The following is an 18,256-nucleotide window of genomic DNA, read 5'->3' as shown; positions in this document are numbered from 1 at the left end:
GGACACTGAGTTGACTCACTGGAAAAGACTCTGATGCTGGGAGGGATTGGGGGCAGGAGGAGAAGGGGACGACAGAGAATGAGATGGCTGGATGGCTGGATGGCTGGATGGCTGTGGACATGAGTTTGAGTGAACTCCGGGAGTTGGTGATGGACAGGGAGGCCTGGCGTGCTGTGATTCATGGGGTCGCAAAGCGTCGGACACGACTGAGCGACTGAACTGAACTGAACTGAACTGAAGCGACTTAGCAGCAGCACCAGCAGCATGGCGGACCCCAACACATCATTGTAAAGCAATTTTCCTCCAATTAAAATTAATTTTAAAAAAGAGAATGATATTTTGGCAATACATATCAGTATCATCATTTTAAATGCATATACTACCTGACCATTGAATCAAATATAATAACAATTCTATACCTAGAACCTTATATTTGCACATATTCAAAAACATACATTTATTGGAAATATAATTGTCATAAAAAGTTTGGGAATCTCATGAAAAGAATGGACACTGATTTTGACATAAATTTATAAAGAGTGTTTTGAAAAATGAGAAAATCTAAGAAACACATATGGACTGGTATGGAAATATCTTTAAGATATTGCATAGCAAAAGCAAGTGATGCATACATAGAAGAAAACAAATATACATATAGAGAATACACTTGCATCTGCAAAGATTATTACTAGATGATAATTAAGAAACAAATTCAGGGTCAGCCTCTGAGAATGAGGACTGGAAGAAGCTGAGAGAAAAATAGAAAATTCATTTTACATTTCACCTCATATTGTCTGGATCTCTTTGTAGCTCAGACAGTAAAGAAATTGCTTGCAATGCAGGAGACCCAGGTTCCATCCCTGGGTCAGGAAGATCCCCTGGAAAATGGAATGGCAATCCATTCCAGTATTCTTGCCTATAGAATTCCATGGACAGAGGAGCTTGGTGGACTACAGTCCATGGGGTGGCAAAGAGTCAGATTCCACTGAGTAACTACACTTTAGTAGCATTCAGTTTTCACTTATGCTATTTATTATCTATTTTACTTCAGTCTCACTGTAAACACTAAAAGTATAAAGGTAAAAATGTTGTGTATAATGCAAATGAAATACAGTAAAAGCAAGCCATACAGAATTATGCATTTTAAACTGTATAAGTAAAAATTCTAACTTAAATGACAAGATGCCAAATGAAAGTTACACTGTCTCTGGAAAAGAATAAAAATATAAATGCATAAGTTGATGAAAAATCAGTATAATTATATAAAAATGTACTCGCTAATTCATTACATATCAATTCCTTGCTATATAGGCATTACACCATTCTAGATACACTGATAGGCAAGTAACTATAGTCTTTATATTCTAGTAAGTAGGAAAAATGCTATTATACGATGGTTGTATAATTGTAATCTTTAATTATAATTACCATAAACTCTTTGATGAAAGAGAAATCAGAACAAATTTTAAAATGACTTTTACGTTCTAAAAAATGAACTTTGATGTCAAATGACTCCCTTCATGATGGATGATACATTTATTTAATATGGGATATGATGTTTCTTTTCCAGAGTTTCTTCATAGCGTAAGTTAACTCAGAATTTCTTAGACTGTAGATTAGTGGGTTCAGCATGGGGGTTATAACTGTATAGAACACAGTCAATGATTTATCAATGTAGAAGGTCTTAGCAGGTCTTACATACATGAAAATACAGGGAACAAAGAAGCAGACAACCACAGTAATGTGGGAACCACAGGTCTGGAGGGCTTTCCACCTCCCTTCCTGACTCAGGTTTTTCAGAGAGTGCAGGATGACTCCATAGGAGACAAGTAAGAGCAGAAACACAATAGTGCAGATTAGTCCCCCATTGGCCACAACTAAGATGCCAATGACAAAGGTATCAGTACAGACCAGTTTCAATAAAGGGTACATGTCACAGAGAAAGTGATCAATGATATTGGGGCCACAGAAAGGGAGCCCATAAACAGTGCTAAGTTGAATTACTGAGTGCAGAAAACCGCCAACCCAGGACACCACCAACAGCACGACACACACCCTCTGCCTCATGATCACCAAATAATGCAAGGGCTTGCAGATGGCCACGTATCGATCATAAGCCATCACCAGAAGAAGGAAGACCCCTGATCCAGAAAAAAAGTGCTCTGTAAACAGCTGTGTCATGCAAGATCTGAAAGTTATGGTTTTTTCTCCAAAGAACAAGTCGGAGATCAATCTGGGGGTAATAGAAGAGGAATAAGCAATATCCATACATGATAAGCAAGCAAGAAAAAAGTACATTGGTGTGTTCAGTGTCTTACTGACAGTTATAGTGACTATAATCAGAAAATTGCCCACCACAGTCAAAATGTAGACACACAGGAACATAACCAAAAGTACTTTCCCCTCCTTTGGATTCTGTGTGAGTCCCAGGAGAACAAAGTAGGTTACATTATTTCTTGATTCCATCTAATCTGGACAGGAGCTGACTTCATGTAGTAGAAGCAACTTACCTACAAAACAAGAAGGGAAAGTTAAAGGTGGAAAATGCTCAAATGTAAGGTTTTTTTTTCCATTTATTGGAAGAATGAGTATAGAACAACCATTTGTGTCTGATGTGTCATGGACATTTTTATTATCAAGTTGAAGGCAGAGTTTCTTTCCCTCAGTGCTATGACACATAAGGACAAATCAGGCAATTCCAGACTCATGTTTTTAGTGCCATTAAATGAATATTCAAACAGTGCTAAGAGTCATAGTATAGGAGTATATCAAATAGGTATGACAGAAGACTTTCCAGAGGAAGCAAAGCTTCAGCTTTGCTGAAGGGCAAAAAAAATTCAATTAATTAAAAAAAATAAGGAAGAGAAATCCAAAAAGTGCAGCATTTATAGTCACAAAAGTCTAATACTTGAGGCCCGCTTGAGGTAATTTACATAATCAATGTGGGTAGATCAAACTGTGAATGGAAGTTCCCTGTCCTGAACTGTCTCAGACCTCACTGACACTTCTTAGGCTTTTAGGTGGATAGTTCCCTTTTCCTGACAATTAAATGCTACATCAGTGGTTTTGTGTCCCTAGCCCCTACCTCTCCTCTTAATTTGCAAACTTGGATATGCAACATCTCTAATTTTGACATCCAAGTGAATGGCAATTTAGTATTTAAAAACTTTTTAAATGTCCATAATAAACATAAGCGTTTTCTATACAAAATTTAAAGATGTGCTCCCTATTTATCTCATTAAATGCTTTTTCCATGTTATTGTTCAGACAAAAAATTGCTGTACTCTTCATTCATCTGTTACTCTCATAAACCTTTAATAAATCCTATTCACTCTAATATGAAACTATATCACAAATTTGATCATTCTCTACTTCTTAATTTCTTCCTGGCCCACTGTAATAGGCTCTTACCAAGTCTCTCCATGTTTATTCTAGCCTCCAACAATTGGTTCTCCTGAAGCAGCCCAAATGACATCACGCTACTGCTCAAAAATCCTAGAGTATATTCTAATCATACACACAGTCTACTGTTTAATATTGACAGTAACAAGAACTGTAATCCTCATTTTATAATTGATGAAACTAATGCTAGAAGATCTCATTCATTTTCCAAAAATCATACATTTCTAAGGGACATACCTAGAATTGAATCTAAGTTTGATTGATTTCAAAGTAATTAAATTTCTTACATATTAAAGACAGTCCCACAATTATGAGCTGGGTTCCCACTACTTACTGCTAATCTTACCTTGTGGAGGCTTGTTCAGAATCTAAGAGTGACTTTAAGTTACACATAAATGTTTGAAATCATTTTTCATCCAGTTTGATAACAGAGGACAAAAGGCCACCTTATTACTTGAGGATGCATTTTATTTCATTTGACTATCTGTCCATTTTCTCCATGGAGTCTTCTGATTATTCAGAGGCACATTTCTATGTGTTGTGTTGGTTATTTGAAAGGAATTCTATTGTGCACACCCAGAAAAACAAAAGTTTATTTTGTTAGGAAATTTATGAAAATGAGTAGCAAATCTTACACACACATAGAAGAAATGAACTAGTTATTTGGCAGGGAAACTTTTCAGAAGTAACATCTTTCCTACTGACTTCAAAAAGAAAAATAACATTTGACTGTTTAGCCCTTTTCATTCTGTTGTATTAACATGACCAGACTCATTGACTGAGATTTTGAAAGACATTCTCATAATGTTTTTTGTCATGCTTTAAGTCTATAAAAGGACCTCCTGAAAAATTGATCCCAGTTACTAATGGATAACATCTTCTGCCTGTTAGGGGGGAAGATCATGGGATGTTTCACCCCTTTCAGCCACAATTATCATTGAGTCTTACAATTGGAATGTGTCCAAGACTGATTCTTGTTTAATTAATTCACTGGGATTTCCCCCAGAGTTTTTTATTTAAAGCATCTATATGTAAAGATATTAAAAGTCAAAGTCACATAAATAATACCAGAAGAATCTTTATGAGACTAAAGTCAATCAAAAATAATCATAAATTTTGTCACAGTGAACTTACTTGTTATTTCTTTCCCCACCTGCCACAGCAATATTTTCTTTCCTTTTGTTTAGTACTCAATTTAATCACCTTAATTTGGTTAGATAAATGAAAATTATATCAAAAAGCAATTAAATATTTTAAAATTTTAGATATAATAGCTAATTTTTTATCCAATCATTATCAATTATTTTTTTTAAGTCAAGGAATCTCTGTCATGTCAGCAACTGTCCTATAAGTAAGGACACAGAGATTAATGAAACCTGGAGGAAAAAACACGTGAAAGGTTTTTTCCTGCATGGATCTTCTTTCTTAGAGTCAGACGATAAAGAATGAGGCAACTTAACAAAGTAACTTCAGTCTTATTCACTGCTTATAAGAAATAGAAAACTGTGGCTAAAGATAAGAGAGAGTCTACTGTGGAAAATGTAGAGATGACCTTTCTTCAAAGGTGATGCTTCAGCTGAGGTTGAAAGGATAGCAAGCTGCTACCATCAGAAGCACTGTTACAGGAGGGAAAACTAAATAAAATTAATGAATAAAACTATCTCCCTTCAGAGAAAACAGGAGCTGTACTTGGAAAACTAGAATTTTCACAGGAAGTACTATGTTATGGCAGTACTATGTTAAAAAGGACCAGAGAGAATATCCCCTCTTGTCTTACTACAGATGTTAATGGAAAAGCTTTCAACCTTTCATGTTGAGGAATTTATTAGCTGTAGTTCTGTCATATATGGATCTTTGTCAAGGTACATTCTATTACCAACTTGTTGAGAGATTTCTATGAAATCTAGTTTTATGAAATGTGTTTCTATGAAATCTCATTTCTATGAAATGATAATTGAATTTCTATCTGATCATGGACAACCCAAGGAGAATTGAAGAAAATAATTCCACTTAAAAAAGCATCAGAAAAGAATAAAATAAAATCTTATACTCTGAAAACTACAAAATGTTGCTGAGAGATATATAGAACACACGCATACGAGAAGACGTTTATGAGCTGGGATAGTCAATAGTATTAAGATACCAATAATACCTTAAATGATTCAGCGCAGTCCCTATCATAATCACAAAATCTTTTTTTTTGCAGAAACAGATAAACCCATGCTAAAATTCATATAGAATCTCAAGGACTCCAAATTGTCAAAACAATCTATAAAAAGAAGATCAGGAGTCTCATACCTCCTGATTATAAAATATTTTATACAAAGCTATGGTGACCACAGCCCCAGTGTTGAAATAAAGATGGACAGTGGACTAATGGAGTAAAATAGTGTAGAAATAAATCTTCCTATATGTGTTTAGATAATTTTCAACAAAGGTGCCAAGCACTTAATGGGGTAAAGAAATTATAATAAGTGATAAAAAGGCAATCACCAAAAAACAAAAATACTATGATTCCACTTATATGAGGCACTTAAAGTAGTCAAATTCATAGGCAGGAAATAGAATGGTAGTTGCTCTGCCTAGGGCTCAGTGAGTGAAAATGGAGAATTTTGTCTAATGGCTGTGGAATTTCAGTTTGGAAAGCTGGAAAAGTTTTGGAAATGGATGATGGTAATGTTTCCACAACAATGTGAATTGACTTAGTGCCACTTTAAAATGGTCAAATTGTAAATTTTGCTATGTATATTTCACCACAATTTTTAAAATAAGTTTAAGAACTAAGTGGACCTCATTAATTGGCTTATGATGTGAACATAAACTATAGCACAGTAGCCCAAAGTATAAGCAAAGATCATGGGCTTCAAACAAAACAAGGTAATCTTTCTAAGAGGTAAACATGTCAATCAATAACAAAACTACTAAATTAAAATCTTTATTTTTAATATTTATTTTGCATCGGAATATAGCTGGTTAACAGTGTGTTGGTTCAGGTGTACAGCAAGGTGATCCAGGTACACATAAATATATGCGTCTATCCTTTTTCAAAATCTTTTCCCATTAAGGTACTACAGGATGTTGAGCAGAGTTCCATGTGCTATACAGTATGTCTTTGTTGGATAGCAATTTTAAATATAGTAGTCTGTATATGTTAATTCCAAAATTTTATTTAATCAATTCAACAAATATTGAGTACCTCCTGTGGGCCAGGCATTGTTTAAGTACTCAAGATGAATCAATAAAGAAAGTAGACAAACAAAAAAGAGGAAGAAAGAGGGAGAAAGAAGGAACAAACACCTAAACTCTTTATTTTGGAGTTTCAAACTCAGATTTTAGAAGCAAGTTATCAAACACTTTTGAAGGATTTTGTGCTCCTCTGGACAACTTCAGATTGTCTGGTTTTGCAGAGGAAAGATGGGATTTTACAATACGAAACTTCCTTGCCTACAAAGCAATGAGAATTTGCACTACTGATTGGACTTAAACTCCACCTTGCAAACAGAGGTATCAAAGTTGCTGATGAAACACTGAGTGGGATGGGTTTACCCTCAAAGTGACAGGGAATAATTTATGCTACATGGGACAGTGATGTCTTAAATAGAAATTGCAACGAGTCGTAATAAAACAGATTGGTGCAAACGTGACTGCAATTTCAGACTGTGACTATTAAATAAACATACTAATAAGTAGGCTCAAATATCTTTATTAATCAAAAGAGGAATCATTGCAATCAACACATTTTTGCCAATGAGAAATATGTTTGTTTATTGCTGTATGTAAAAATCCAGCCTTGGGGAGTCCACAAACTCTTGGAAGGCATTTTCTGCCTCCTGCTGGTTGTGGAAGTGTTTTCCCTGAAAAAGTTGTTGATATGCTTTAAGTAGTGGTAGTCACTTGGCGAAAGGTCAGGTTGAACATAGCAGATGATGCAAAACTTCATAGAACTGTTTGTTCAACTTTTGAAGAATTGTATTTGTGAGGTGCAGTTGATCATTTATCCTGAAGAAGAATTGGGCCCCTTCTGTTGACCGATACTGGCTGCAGGCATTGCAGTTTTGGAGGCATCACATTGATTTGCTGGGACTTCTCTGGTGGCTCAGACACTAAAGAATCTGCCTGCAGTGCAGAAGACCCAGGTTCAATCCCTGGGTTGGGAAGATCCCCTGGAGAAGAGAATGGCAACCCACTCCAGTATTCTTTCCTAGAGAATCCCATGGACAGAAGAGCCCAGCAGGCTACAGTTCATGGGACTGCAAAGAGTCTGACATGACTGAACACTTCATTTCAATTTACTTCATTGATTTGCTGAGCATGCTTCTCAGATGTAATGATTTCACTGGGGTTCAGAAAACTGTAGTGGATCAGACCAGCAGCAGACCACCAAACACTGACCATGACCTTTTTTTGGTGCAAGTTTGGCTTTGGGAAGTGTTTTGGAACTTCTTTTTAGTCCAATTTCACCTTTCCAATTTGCGCCAAATGCTGAATAACTATTGAATGGTTGATTTTGAATTCTTCAGCAAATTCTCATGTAATTATAAGAGGATCAGCTTCAATGATTGCTTTTGATTGGTCTTTGTCAACTTCTGATGGCCAGCCACTAAGCTCCTCATCTTCAAGACTCATTTCCTTTGCAAAACTTCTTGAACGACCACTGCACTCCACTGAACTGGAACTGTTCATTAGCAGTTACTGGGTCAGATGCATTGTTGAGCTGTGAATGGTCCCTGCTGCTTTAACTACCATTTTGAATTTGAATAAGAAAATCGCTTGAATTTGCTTTCTGTCTAACAATATTTCTCCAGTCTGAAATATAAAATACAGAGCAAGTAATAGGTTATTAGCAAAATCATAAAATGAAAAATGTGCATTAAAATGATGCATATAACTTAACCACATTTAAGAATGCATTCCAATATCAAATGGCAAATGTTAACAATGAAGATACCACAATTAATTTTGAACAAACCTAATAAATATGTTTATATTTCCACCACCACCCCAAATCTCTAGAACTGTACCTAACAAGGTTTTTGAGTTTTGTTAATGAGTCTGCTTTTGTTTGCTTTTAGTTTGGTGCAGGGACGGTTTGCTCTGTCTGTGGCTTGTTTTGTTTTGTTTTGTTTTTTAATTTATTTTATTGGAGGCAAATTACCTTACATTAATATATTGGTTGGTTTTGCCATACATTGACACGAATCCGCCCCGGGTGTACATGTGTTCCCTTTCTTGAACCCCCCTCCCACCTCCCTCTTCCCCATATCCTCCCTCCAGGTCATCCCCGTGCATCAGCCCCAAGCATCCTGTATCATGCGTAGAACCTGGACTGGTCACATATGATAATATACATGCTACAATGCCGATCTCCCCAATCATTCCACCTTCACTCTCTCCACAGAGTCCCAAAGACTGTTCTATATACCTATGTCTGTTTTGCAGTCTCGTATACAGGGTTAAGGTTACCATCTTTCTAAATTCCATATATATGCGTTAGTATAATGTATTGATGTTTTTCTTTCTGGCTTACTTCACTCTGTACAATAGGCTCCAATTTCATCCACTTCATTAAAACTGATTCAAATGCATTCTTTTTGATGGCTGAAAAATACTCCATTGTGTATATGTACCAAAGCTTTCTTATCCATTCTTCTGCAGATGGACATCTAGGTTGCCTCCATGTCCTCGCTATTATAAACAGTGCTGCCATGAACATTTGAGTACATGTGTCTCTTTCAATTCTGGTTTCTTTGGTATGTATGCCCAGGAGTGCAATTGCTGGATCATATCGCAGTTCCATTTACAGTTTTTTGAGGAATCTCCACACTGTTCTCCATAGTGGCTGTACTAGTGTGCTTTCCCACCAGCAGTGTAAGAGGGTTCCCTTTTCTCCACACCCCCTCCAGCATTTATTGCATGTAGACTTTTGGATAGCAGCCATTCTGACTGGTGTGAAATGGTATCTCCTTGTGGTTTTGATTTGCATTTCTCTGATTATGAGGGATGTTGAGCATTTTTTCATGTGTTTGTTAGCCATCTTTTTGTCTTCTTTAGAGAAATGTCTGTTTAGTTCTTTGGCCCATTTTTTGATTAGGTCACTTATTTTTCTGGAATTGAGCTGCGGGAGCTGCTTGTTTATTTTGGAGATTAATCCTTTATCAGTTGCTTCATTTGCTATTAATTTCTCCCATTCTGAAGGCTGTCTTTTCACCTTGTTTATAGTTTCCTTTGCTGTGCAGAAGCTTTTGATTTTAATTAGGTCCCATTTGTTTATTTTTGCTTTTATTTCCAATATTCTGGGAGGTGGATCTTGGAGGATCCAGCTGTGAATTATGTCGGAGAGTGTTTTGCCTACGTTCTCCTCTGGGAGTTTTATAGAATATGGTCTTACATTTAGCTCTTTAATCCATTTTGAGTTTATTTTGGTGTATGGTGTTAGGAAGTGTTCTAGTTTCATTCTTTTACAAGTGGCTGACCAGTTTTCCCAGCACCACTTGTTAAAGAGACTGTCTTTCGTCCATTTTATATTCTTGCCTCCTTTGTCGAAGATAAGGTGTCCATAGGTGTGTGGATGTATCTCTGGGCTTTCTATTTTGTTCCACTGATCTATATTTCTGTCTTGATGCCAGCACCATAGTGTCTTGATGACTGTGGCTTTGTAGTAGAGCCTGAAGTCTGGCAGGTTAATTCCTCCAGTTCCATTTTTCTTCTTCAAGATTGCTTTGTCTATTCAAGGTTTTTTGTATTTCCATGCAAATTGTGAGATTATTTGTTCTAGTTCTGTGAAAAATATCGTTGGTAGCTTGATAGGGATTGCATTGAATGTATAAATTACTTTGGGTAGTATACTCATTTTCACAATATTTATTCTTCCAATCCATGAACACGGTATATTTCTCCATCTATTAATGTCCTCTTTGATTACTTTAACTAGTGTTTTATAGTTTTCTACTTACAAGTCTTTTGTTTCCTTAGGTAGATATATTCCTAAGTATTTAATTCTTTTCGTTGCAACAGTGAATGGAATAGTTTCCTTAATTTCTTTCTATTTTCTCATTATTAGTGTATAGGAATGCAAGGGATTTCTGTGTGTTGATTTTATATCCTGCAACTTTACTGTATTCACTGATTAACTCTAGTAGTTTTCTGGTAGAGTCTTTAGGGTTTTCTGTGTAGAGGATCATGACATCAGCGAACAGTGAAAGTTTTACTTCTTCTTTTCCAATTTGGATTCCTTTTATGTCTTTTTCTGCTCTGATTGCTGTGGCCAAAACTTCCAGAACTATGTTGAATAGTAGTGGTGAGAGTGGGCAGCCTTGTCTTGTTCCTGACTTGAGGGGAAATGCTTTCAGTTTTTCACCATTGAGGATTTGTTTGCTGTGGGTTTGTCATATATAGCTTTTATTATGTTGAGATGTGTCCCTTCTCTTCCCACTTTCTGGAGAGTTTTTTGCCTTAAATGGATGTTGTATTTTGTCAAAGGCTTTCTCTGCAGCTATTGAGATAATCATATGATTTTTATTTTTCAGTTTGTTAATGTGGTGTATTACGTTGATTGATTTGCGGATATTGAAGAATCCTTGCATTCCTGGGATAAAGCCCACTTGGTCATGATGTTTGACCTTCTTAATGGGTTGTTGGATTCTGATTGCTAGAATTTTATTCAGGATTTTTGCATCTATGTTCATCAGTGATATTGGCTTGTAGTTTTCTTTTTTTGTGGGATCTTTATGAGGTTTTGGGATTAGGGTGATAGTGGACTCATAGAATGAGTTTGGAAGTTTCCCTTCCTCAGCAAATTTCTGGAAGAGTTTGAGTAGAATAGGTGTTAGGTCTTCTCTAAATTTTTGGTAGAATTTAGCTGTGAAGCCGTCTGGACCTGGGCTTTTGTTTGCTGGAAGATTTATGATTACTTCCTCTAGTTCCGTGCTTGTGATGGATCTGTTCAGATTTTCTGTTTCTTCCTGGTTCAGTTTTGGCAAGGTGTACTTTTCTAGGAATTTGTCCATTTCTTCCAGGTTATTCATTTTATTGCCATATAATTGCTGATAGTATTCTCTAATAATCCTTTGTATTTCTGTGTTGTCAGTTGTGATCTCTCCATTTTCATTTCTAATTTTATTGATTTGGTACTTCTCCCTTTGTTTCTTGATAAGTCTGGCTAGTGGTTTGTAAATTTTATTTATCTTCTCAAAGAACCAGCTTTTGGCTTTGTTGATTTTTGCTATGGTCTCTTTTGTTTCTTTTGCATTTACCTCTGCCTAATTTTTACGATTTCTTTCCTTCTACTGACCCTGGGGTTCTTCATTTCTTCCTTTTCTAATTGCTTTAGATGTAGAGTTAGGTTATTTAGTTGACTTTTTTCTTGTTTCTTGAGGTGTGCCTGTATTGCTATGAACTTCCCCCTTAGCACTGCTTTTACAGTATCCCAGAGGTTTTGGGTTGTTGTGTTTTCATTTTCATTCATTTCTATGCATATTTTGATTTCTCTATTGATTTCTTCTATGATTTGTTCCTTATTCAGCAGCGTGTTTTTCAGCCTCCATATGTTAGCATTTTTAATAGTTTTTCACCTGTAATTGAGATCTAATCTTACTGCATTGTGGTCAGAAAAGATGCTTGGAATGATTTCAATTTTTTTGAATTTGTCAAGGCTAGATTTATGGCCCAGGATGTGATCTATCCTGGAAGAGGTTCCATGTGCGCTTGACAAAAAGGTGAAATTCATTGTTTTGGGGTGAAATGTCCTATAGAGATCTATTAGGTCTAATGGGTCTATTGTATCATTCAAAGTTTGTGTTTCCTTGTTAATTTTCTGTTTAGTTAATCTATCCATAGATGTAAGTGGGGTATTAAAGTCTCCCACTATTATTGTGTTATTGTTAATTTCCCCTTTCATACTTTTTAGTAATTGTCTTACATATTGCGGTGCTCCTATGTTGGGTACATAAATATTTATAATTGTTATATCTTCATCTTGGATTGATCCTTTGATCATTATGTAGTTTCCTTCTTTGTCTCTTTTCACAGCCTTGGTTTTAAAATCTATTTTATCTGATATGAGTATTGCTACTCCTGCTTATCGCAAGGAGATCCAACCAGTCCAGTCTAGAAGAGATCAATCCTGGGTATTCATTGGAAGGACTGATGCTAAAGCTGAAACTGCAATACTTTGGCCAACTCATGTGACGAGTTGACTCACTGGAAAAGACTCTGATGCTGGGAAAGGTTGGGGGCGGGAGGAGAAGGGGACGACCAAGACTGAGATGGCTGGATGGCATCACCGACTCTGTGGACATGAGTTTGAGTGAACTCCGGGAGTTGGTGATGGACAGGGAGGCCTGGCGTGCTGTGATTCATGGGGTCGCAAAGAGTCGGACACTACTGAGCGACTGAACTGAACTGAACTGAACTGAACTCCTGCTTTCTTTTGGTCTCTATTTGTGTGGAATAGCTTTCTCCAGCCCTTCACTTTCAGTCTGTTTGTGCCCCTCGATTTGAGGTGGGTCTCTTGTAGACAACATATATGGGGGTCTTGTTTTTGTATCCATTCAGCCAGCCTTTGTCTTTTGGTTGGGGCATTCAACCCATTTACATTTAAGATGATTATTGGTAAGTGTGATCACGTTGCCATTTTCTTTATTGTTTTCGGTTCGAGTTTATATACCCTTTCTGTGTTTCCTGTCTAGAGAAGATCCTTTAGTATTTGTTGGAGAGCTGGTTTGGTGATGCTGAATTCTCTCAGCTTTTGCTTGTCTATAAAGCTTTTGATTTCTCCTTCATATTTGAATGAGACCCTTGCTGGGTACAGTAATATGGGCTGAAGGTTATTTTCTTTCCTCATTTTAAGTATGTCTTGCCATTCCTTTTGAGTTCCTCTTCACTTTCTGCCATAAGGGTAGTGTCATCTGCATATCTGAGGTTATTGATATTTCTCCCAGCAATCTTGATTCCAGCTTGTGCTTCTTCCAGCCCAGCATTCCTCATGATGTACTCTGCATATAAGTTAAATAAGCAAGGTGACAATATACAACCTTGACGTACACCTTTTCCTATTTGGAACCAGTCTGTTGTTCCATGTCCAGTTCTAACTGTTGCTTCCTGACCTGCATACAGGTTTCTCAAGAGGCAGGTCAGGTGGTCTGGGATTCCCATCTCTTTCAGAATGTTCCACAGTTTATTGTGATCCACACAGTCAAAGGCTTTGGCATAGTCAATGAAGCAGAAATAGATGTTTTTCTGAAACTCTCTTGCTTTCTCCATGATCCAGCGGATGTTGGCAATTTGATCTCTGGTGCCTCTGCCTTTTCTAAAACCTGCTTGAACATCTGGGAGTTCACGGTTTACATACTGCTGAAGCCTGGCTTGGAGAATTTTGAGCATGACTTTACTAGCGTGTGAGATGAGTGCAATTGTGCGGTAGTTTGAGCATTCTTTGGCATTGCCTTTCTTTGGGATTGGAATGAAGACTGACCTTTTCCAGTCCTGTGGCCACTGCTGAGTTTTCCAAATCTGCTGGCATATTGAGTGCAGCACTTTCACAGCATCATCTTTCAAGACTTGAAATAGCTCAACTGGAATTCCATCACCTCCACTAGCTTTGTTCGTAGTGATGCTTTCTAAGGCCCACTTGACTTCACATTCCAAGATGTCTGGCTCTAGGTCGGTGATCACATTATCGTGACTATCTTGGTCGTGAAGATCTTTTTTGTACAGTTCTTCTGTGTATTCCTGCCTCTCAAAAGCCTCTTGATGAAAGTGAAAGAGGAGAGTGAAAAGGTTGGCTTGAAGCTCAACATTCAGAAAACAAAGATCATGGCATCTGGTCCCATCACTTCATGGGAAATAGATGGAAAAACAGTGGAAACAGTGTCAGACTTTGTTTTTTTGGGCTCCAAAATCACTGCAGATGCTGATTGCAGCCATGAAATTAAAAGACGCTTGCTCCTTGGAAGGAAAGTTATGACCAACCTTGATAGTATATTAAAAAGCAGAGACATTACTTTGCCGACCAAGGTCCGTCTAGTCAAGGCAATGGTTTTTCCCGTGGTCATGTATGGATGTGAGAGTTGGACTGTGAAGAAAGCTGATCGCCGAAGAATCGATGCTTTTGAACTGTGGTGTTGGAGAAGACTCTTGAGAGTCCCTTATACTGCAAGGAGATCCAACCAGTCCATTCTAGAGGAGATCAATCCTGGATGTTCATTGGAGGGACTGATGCTAAAGCTGAAACTCCAATACTTTGGCCACCTCATGAGACGAGCTGACTCACTGGAAAAGACTCTGATGCTGGGAAAGGTTGGGGGCGGGAGGAGAAGGGGACGACGGAGAATGAGATGGCTGGATGGCATCACCGACTCTGTGGACATGAGTTTGAGTGTACTCCGGGAGTTGGTGATGGACAGGGAGGCCTGGCGTGCTGTGATTCATGGGGTCGCGGAGAGTCGGACACGACTGCGCGACTGAACTGAACTGAACTGCCATTCCTTCCTGGCCTGAAGAGTTTCTGCTGAAAAATCAGCTGTTTTCCTTATGGGGATCTCCTTGTGTGTTATTTGTTCTTTTTCCCTTGCTGCTTTTAATATTTGTTCTTTGTGTTTGATCTTTGTTAATTTGATTAATATGTGCCTTGGGGTATTTTGCCTTGGGTTTATCCTGTTGGGGACTCTCTGTGTTTCTTGGACTTCGGTGATTATTTCCTTCCCCATTTTAGGGAAATTTTCAAATATTATCTCCTCAAGTATCCTCTCATGGTCTTTCTTTTTGTCTTCTTCTTTTGGGACTCCTAGGATTCGAATGTTGGGGCGTTTAATATTGTCCCATATGTCTCTAATATTGTCCTCATTTCTTTTAATTCTTTTTTCTTTTTCCATCTTTGTTTCGTTTATTTCTACAATTCTATCTTCTAGCTCGCTTATCCTGTCTTCTGCCTTCATTATTCTACTGTTTGTTCCCTCCAGAGTGTTTCTGATCTCATCTATTGCATTATTCATTGTATATTGACTCTTTTTTATTTTCTCTAATTCCTTATTAAACATTTCTTGCATCTTCTCAATCCTTTTCTCCAGTTTATTTATCTGTAACTCCATTTTGCTTTCCAGATTTTGAATCATTTTCACAATTAAAACTCGAAATTCTTTATCGGGTAGGTTCCCCTATATCTTCCTCTTTTGTTTGTGTTGATGGGCATTTATCCTGTTCCTTTACTTGCTGGGTATTTCTCTGCCTGTTCATCTTGCTTATGTTGCTGTGTTCGGGGTGGCCTTTCTGTCTTTTGGCAGTTTGTGGAGTTCTCTTTATTATGTAGTTACCTCGTTGTGTGTGGGGTTGGATGGGTGACTTGTCAAGGTTCCCTGGTTAGGGAAGCTTGTGTCTATGTTCTGGTGGGTGGAGCTGGATTTCTTCTCTCTGGAGTGCAAAAAAAGTGTCCAGTAATGAGTTGAGATGTCAGTGGGTTTGGAGTGGCTTTGGGCAGCCTGTATATTGAAGCTCAGTGCTATTCTCCTGTTTTGCTGGATAGTTTCCGTAGTATGTCTTTCACTGAAACTTGTTGACCCTTGGGTGGTGCCTGGTTTCAGTGTATGTATGGAGGCCTTTGATGAGTACCTATCAATGAATGTTCTCTGCAACAGGAGATCTCTGGTGTTCTCAGGATTTGGCCTTAAGCCTCTCCCTCTGGTTTTCAGTCTTATTCTTGCAGTATGCTCAAGGCTTCTCCCTCTGTTACTTCCAAGGCAGTTCCTTCTGTTGAAAAAGCTCTTCTGTTTTCTGGTCTCCTCAGTGTCTAATTCCCGTCCTGACACCAGGATGTGGTGGTGGACACTTTTTTTTTTTTTTTCCCCTGGCTCACCTATTCAGTCTTGCTATGGGAAGGGAGGAAGAGCTAACAAATATCCCTGGCGTCTGTGGGGAGTGCTCGCAGTGTCTCGGCTACACTGGGAATGCTCCCACTCAAGGCGTGTGTGCTTTCCCTGTTTATGCTGCTTAGGCTCTAGGTTGCTCTTTTGGGAGCTGTCCATGGCTGGCGCTGGGTTGCATGCACTTCCCAGGTCTGAGCGGCTCAGGTTCAGGTCATCGGGTACTCTACAAAGGTGCAGACTTGGCTGGGCCTGCGTTTTGTGCCTTCCCCGGTTCTAGCAGCTCAGGTGACCAGGCATTTGGCGAGCGTGGTAGCTGCGATTAAACGCCTTCCCAGTCCCTGCTGCTCGGTTTTCTGGGAGTACAACCGGCGCACTTTCTCAGGCGGATATCGACCAGCCCGAACCCAAGAAGTCCTGGCCAGTAAGGAAGCCTGCCTGCAGCTTGGCACGGGAAGCCTCTCTGGGGGCGCGGCTGCCCCCGCCCCGACGCTGGCTGCCCTCTCTGCCCGCGTCGGTGGGGGCTGGCGAATGGGCTGCCCACTGCCATCTCGCTCTGCTCAGTGGCCTGTTCTGTGGGCGAGGCTGGCAGAGTCCTGGTTTGGGGCTTTTTGCAGGCTTTTCCTAGCCTTTTCGCCTTTTAGCTGTAACTTCTGCTTTGGTATCTTAAGTTCGAGCCCTCAGTTTGCCCTGGGGCATTCAAACCTCGTTCTCCCTCTAAGTGCCGCTGCGGACGCCTCCCTGCCCAGCCCCCGCCTGCTAGTGAGGGGTGCGGGCATCTGCGCTGCTTCTCTGCTGAGAGTTTCCTCTGGGCACTTAGTCTGTGAGTTTTAATTATTTATGTCTTTTGTCTCCCAGTTGTGCTGCGGCCCTCGGAAATTCCAGTCGCCAGTGTTTCCAGGTGTTTGGAAACTTCTCTTTTTTTTTTTAAGCCTCCCTTCCCAGGACAGAGCTCCGTCCCTCCCTCTTTTGTCTCTCTTTTTATCTTTTTATCTATTTCCTACCTCTTTTCAACATGGGCTGCTTTTCTGAGTGCCTGATGTCCTCTGCCGCTATTCAGAAGTTCTTTTGTGGGATTTACTCAGCGTTCAAATGTTCTTTTGTTGATTTAGTGGGGGAGAAAGTGGTCGCCCCATCCTATTCCTCCACCATCTTCCCGTGCTCCAATCTCTGTAGCTTGTTGAATTCTAATTCCCTGAAAAGAGACTGAGCCCAAGCCCTCAATAATATCTGCACAATTCAAAAATATATATTTGTTGGAAAAATATTTACCATAAAAAAATTTATGAACCACATGAAGAGGAAACAACATACTAACTTTATGTTTATTAGGAGTATTGTGCAGGATGAGAAAAATTAAAAGACATATATGGATTGATATGGAGATTTTTTTAAGATGTTGCACACTAAAAGCAAGTGCTACATACATAAAAAAGAACAAACATACATATGGCATATATATTTGCATTTACACAGATTATTCCCAGATGAAAACGAAGAAACAAATTTGGGCCAGTCTCTGAATATGAGGCCTAGAAAATGCTGAAGGAAAGTAGGAAATTTATTCAACACAGCATCCCATATAGTTTGGATGTCTTTTATACTTTTATTATTATCTATTTTACTACATTTTCTTATAAATAGTAAAAGCATTAAAGTAAAAATTTTTATGTATAATACTTTCCTCATTAAATCATTTATTTATTTATTTTTAATTTTTTATTGGAGGCTAATTACTTTACAATATTATATCGTTGGTTTTGCCATACATTGACATGAATCCACCTGGGTGTACATGTGTTCCCCTTCTTGAAAAAATATTTATTTATTATTAATGCCTTGCTGTGTAAGCATTACAATTTTCTAGGTATGTTGATAAGAATTATGGACCTTACATTGCATTATAGAGCAAAATGTTACGAATAGCACAGTTGTATGATTATATTATTTAACGATAGTTATAAAAATTTTCTAGAAGAAAGAGGAATCAGAGTCAAATT

General features: G+C 38.3%; 1 protein-coding gene across 1 annotated transcript; it reads right to left on the bottom strand.

Moving 5' to 3' along the window:
* Nucleotides 1-1,536: 1,536 nt before the first annotated feature.
* LOC129560276 (olfactory receptor 4A47-like) lies at nucleotides 1,537-2,466 on the bottom strand. Its single transcript, XM_055432356.2, has one exon. The coding sequence runs from the start codon at nucleotides 2,464-2,466 to the stop codon at nucleotides 1,537-1,539; it is 930 nt and encodes a 309-aa protein (XP_055288331.2).
* Nucleotides 2,467-18,256: the final 15,790 nt, after the last annotated feature.

Source organism: Moschus berezovskii, chromosome 16, assembly GCF_049115385.1.
Source record: "Moschus berezovskii isolate FMDL1 chromosome 16, NW_MosBer_1.0, whole genome shotgun sequence".
NCBI classification, from domain to species: domain Eukaryota; kingdom Metazoa; phylum Chordata; class Mammalia; order Artiodactyla; family Moschidae; genus Moschus; species Moschus berezovskii.
The sequence above is the reverse complement of the archived record's forward strand: the minus strand, read 5'-3'. Positions and strand labels throughout refer to the sequence as shown.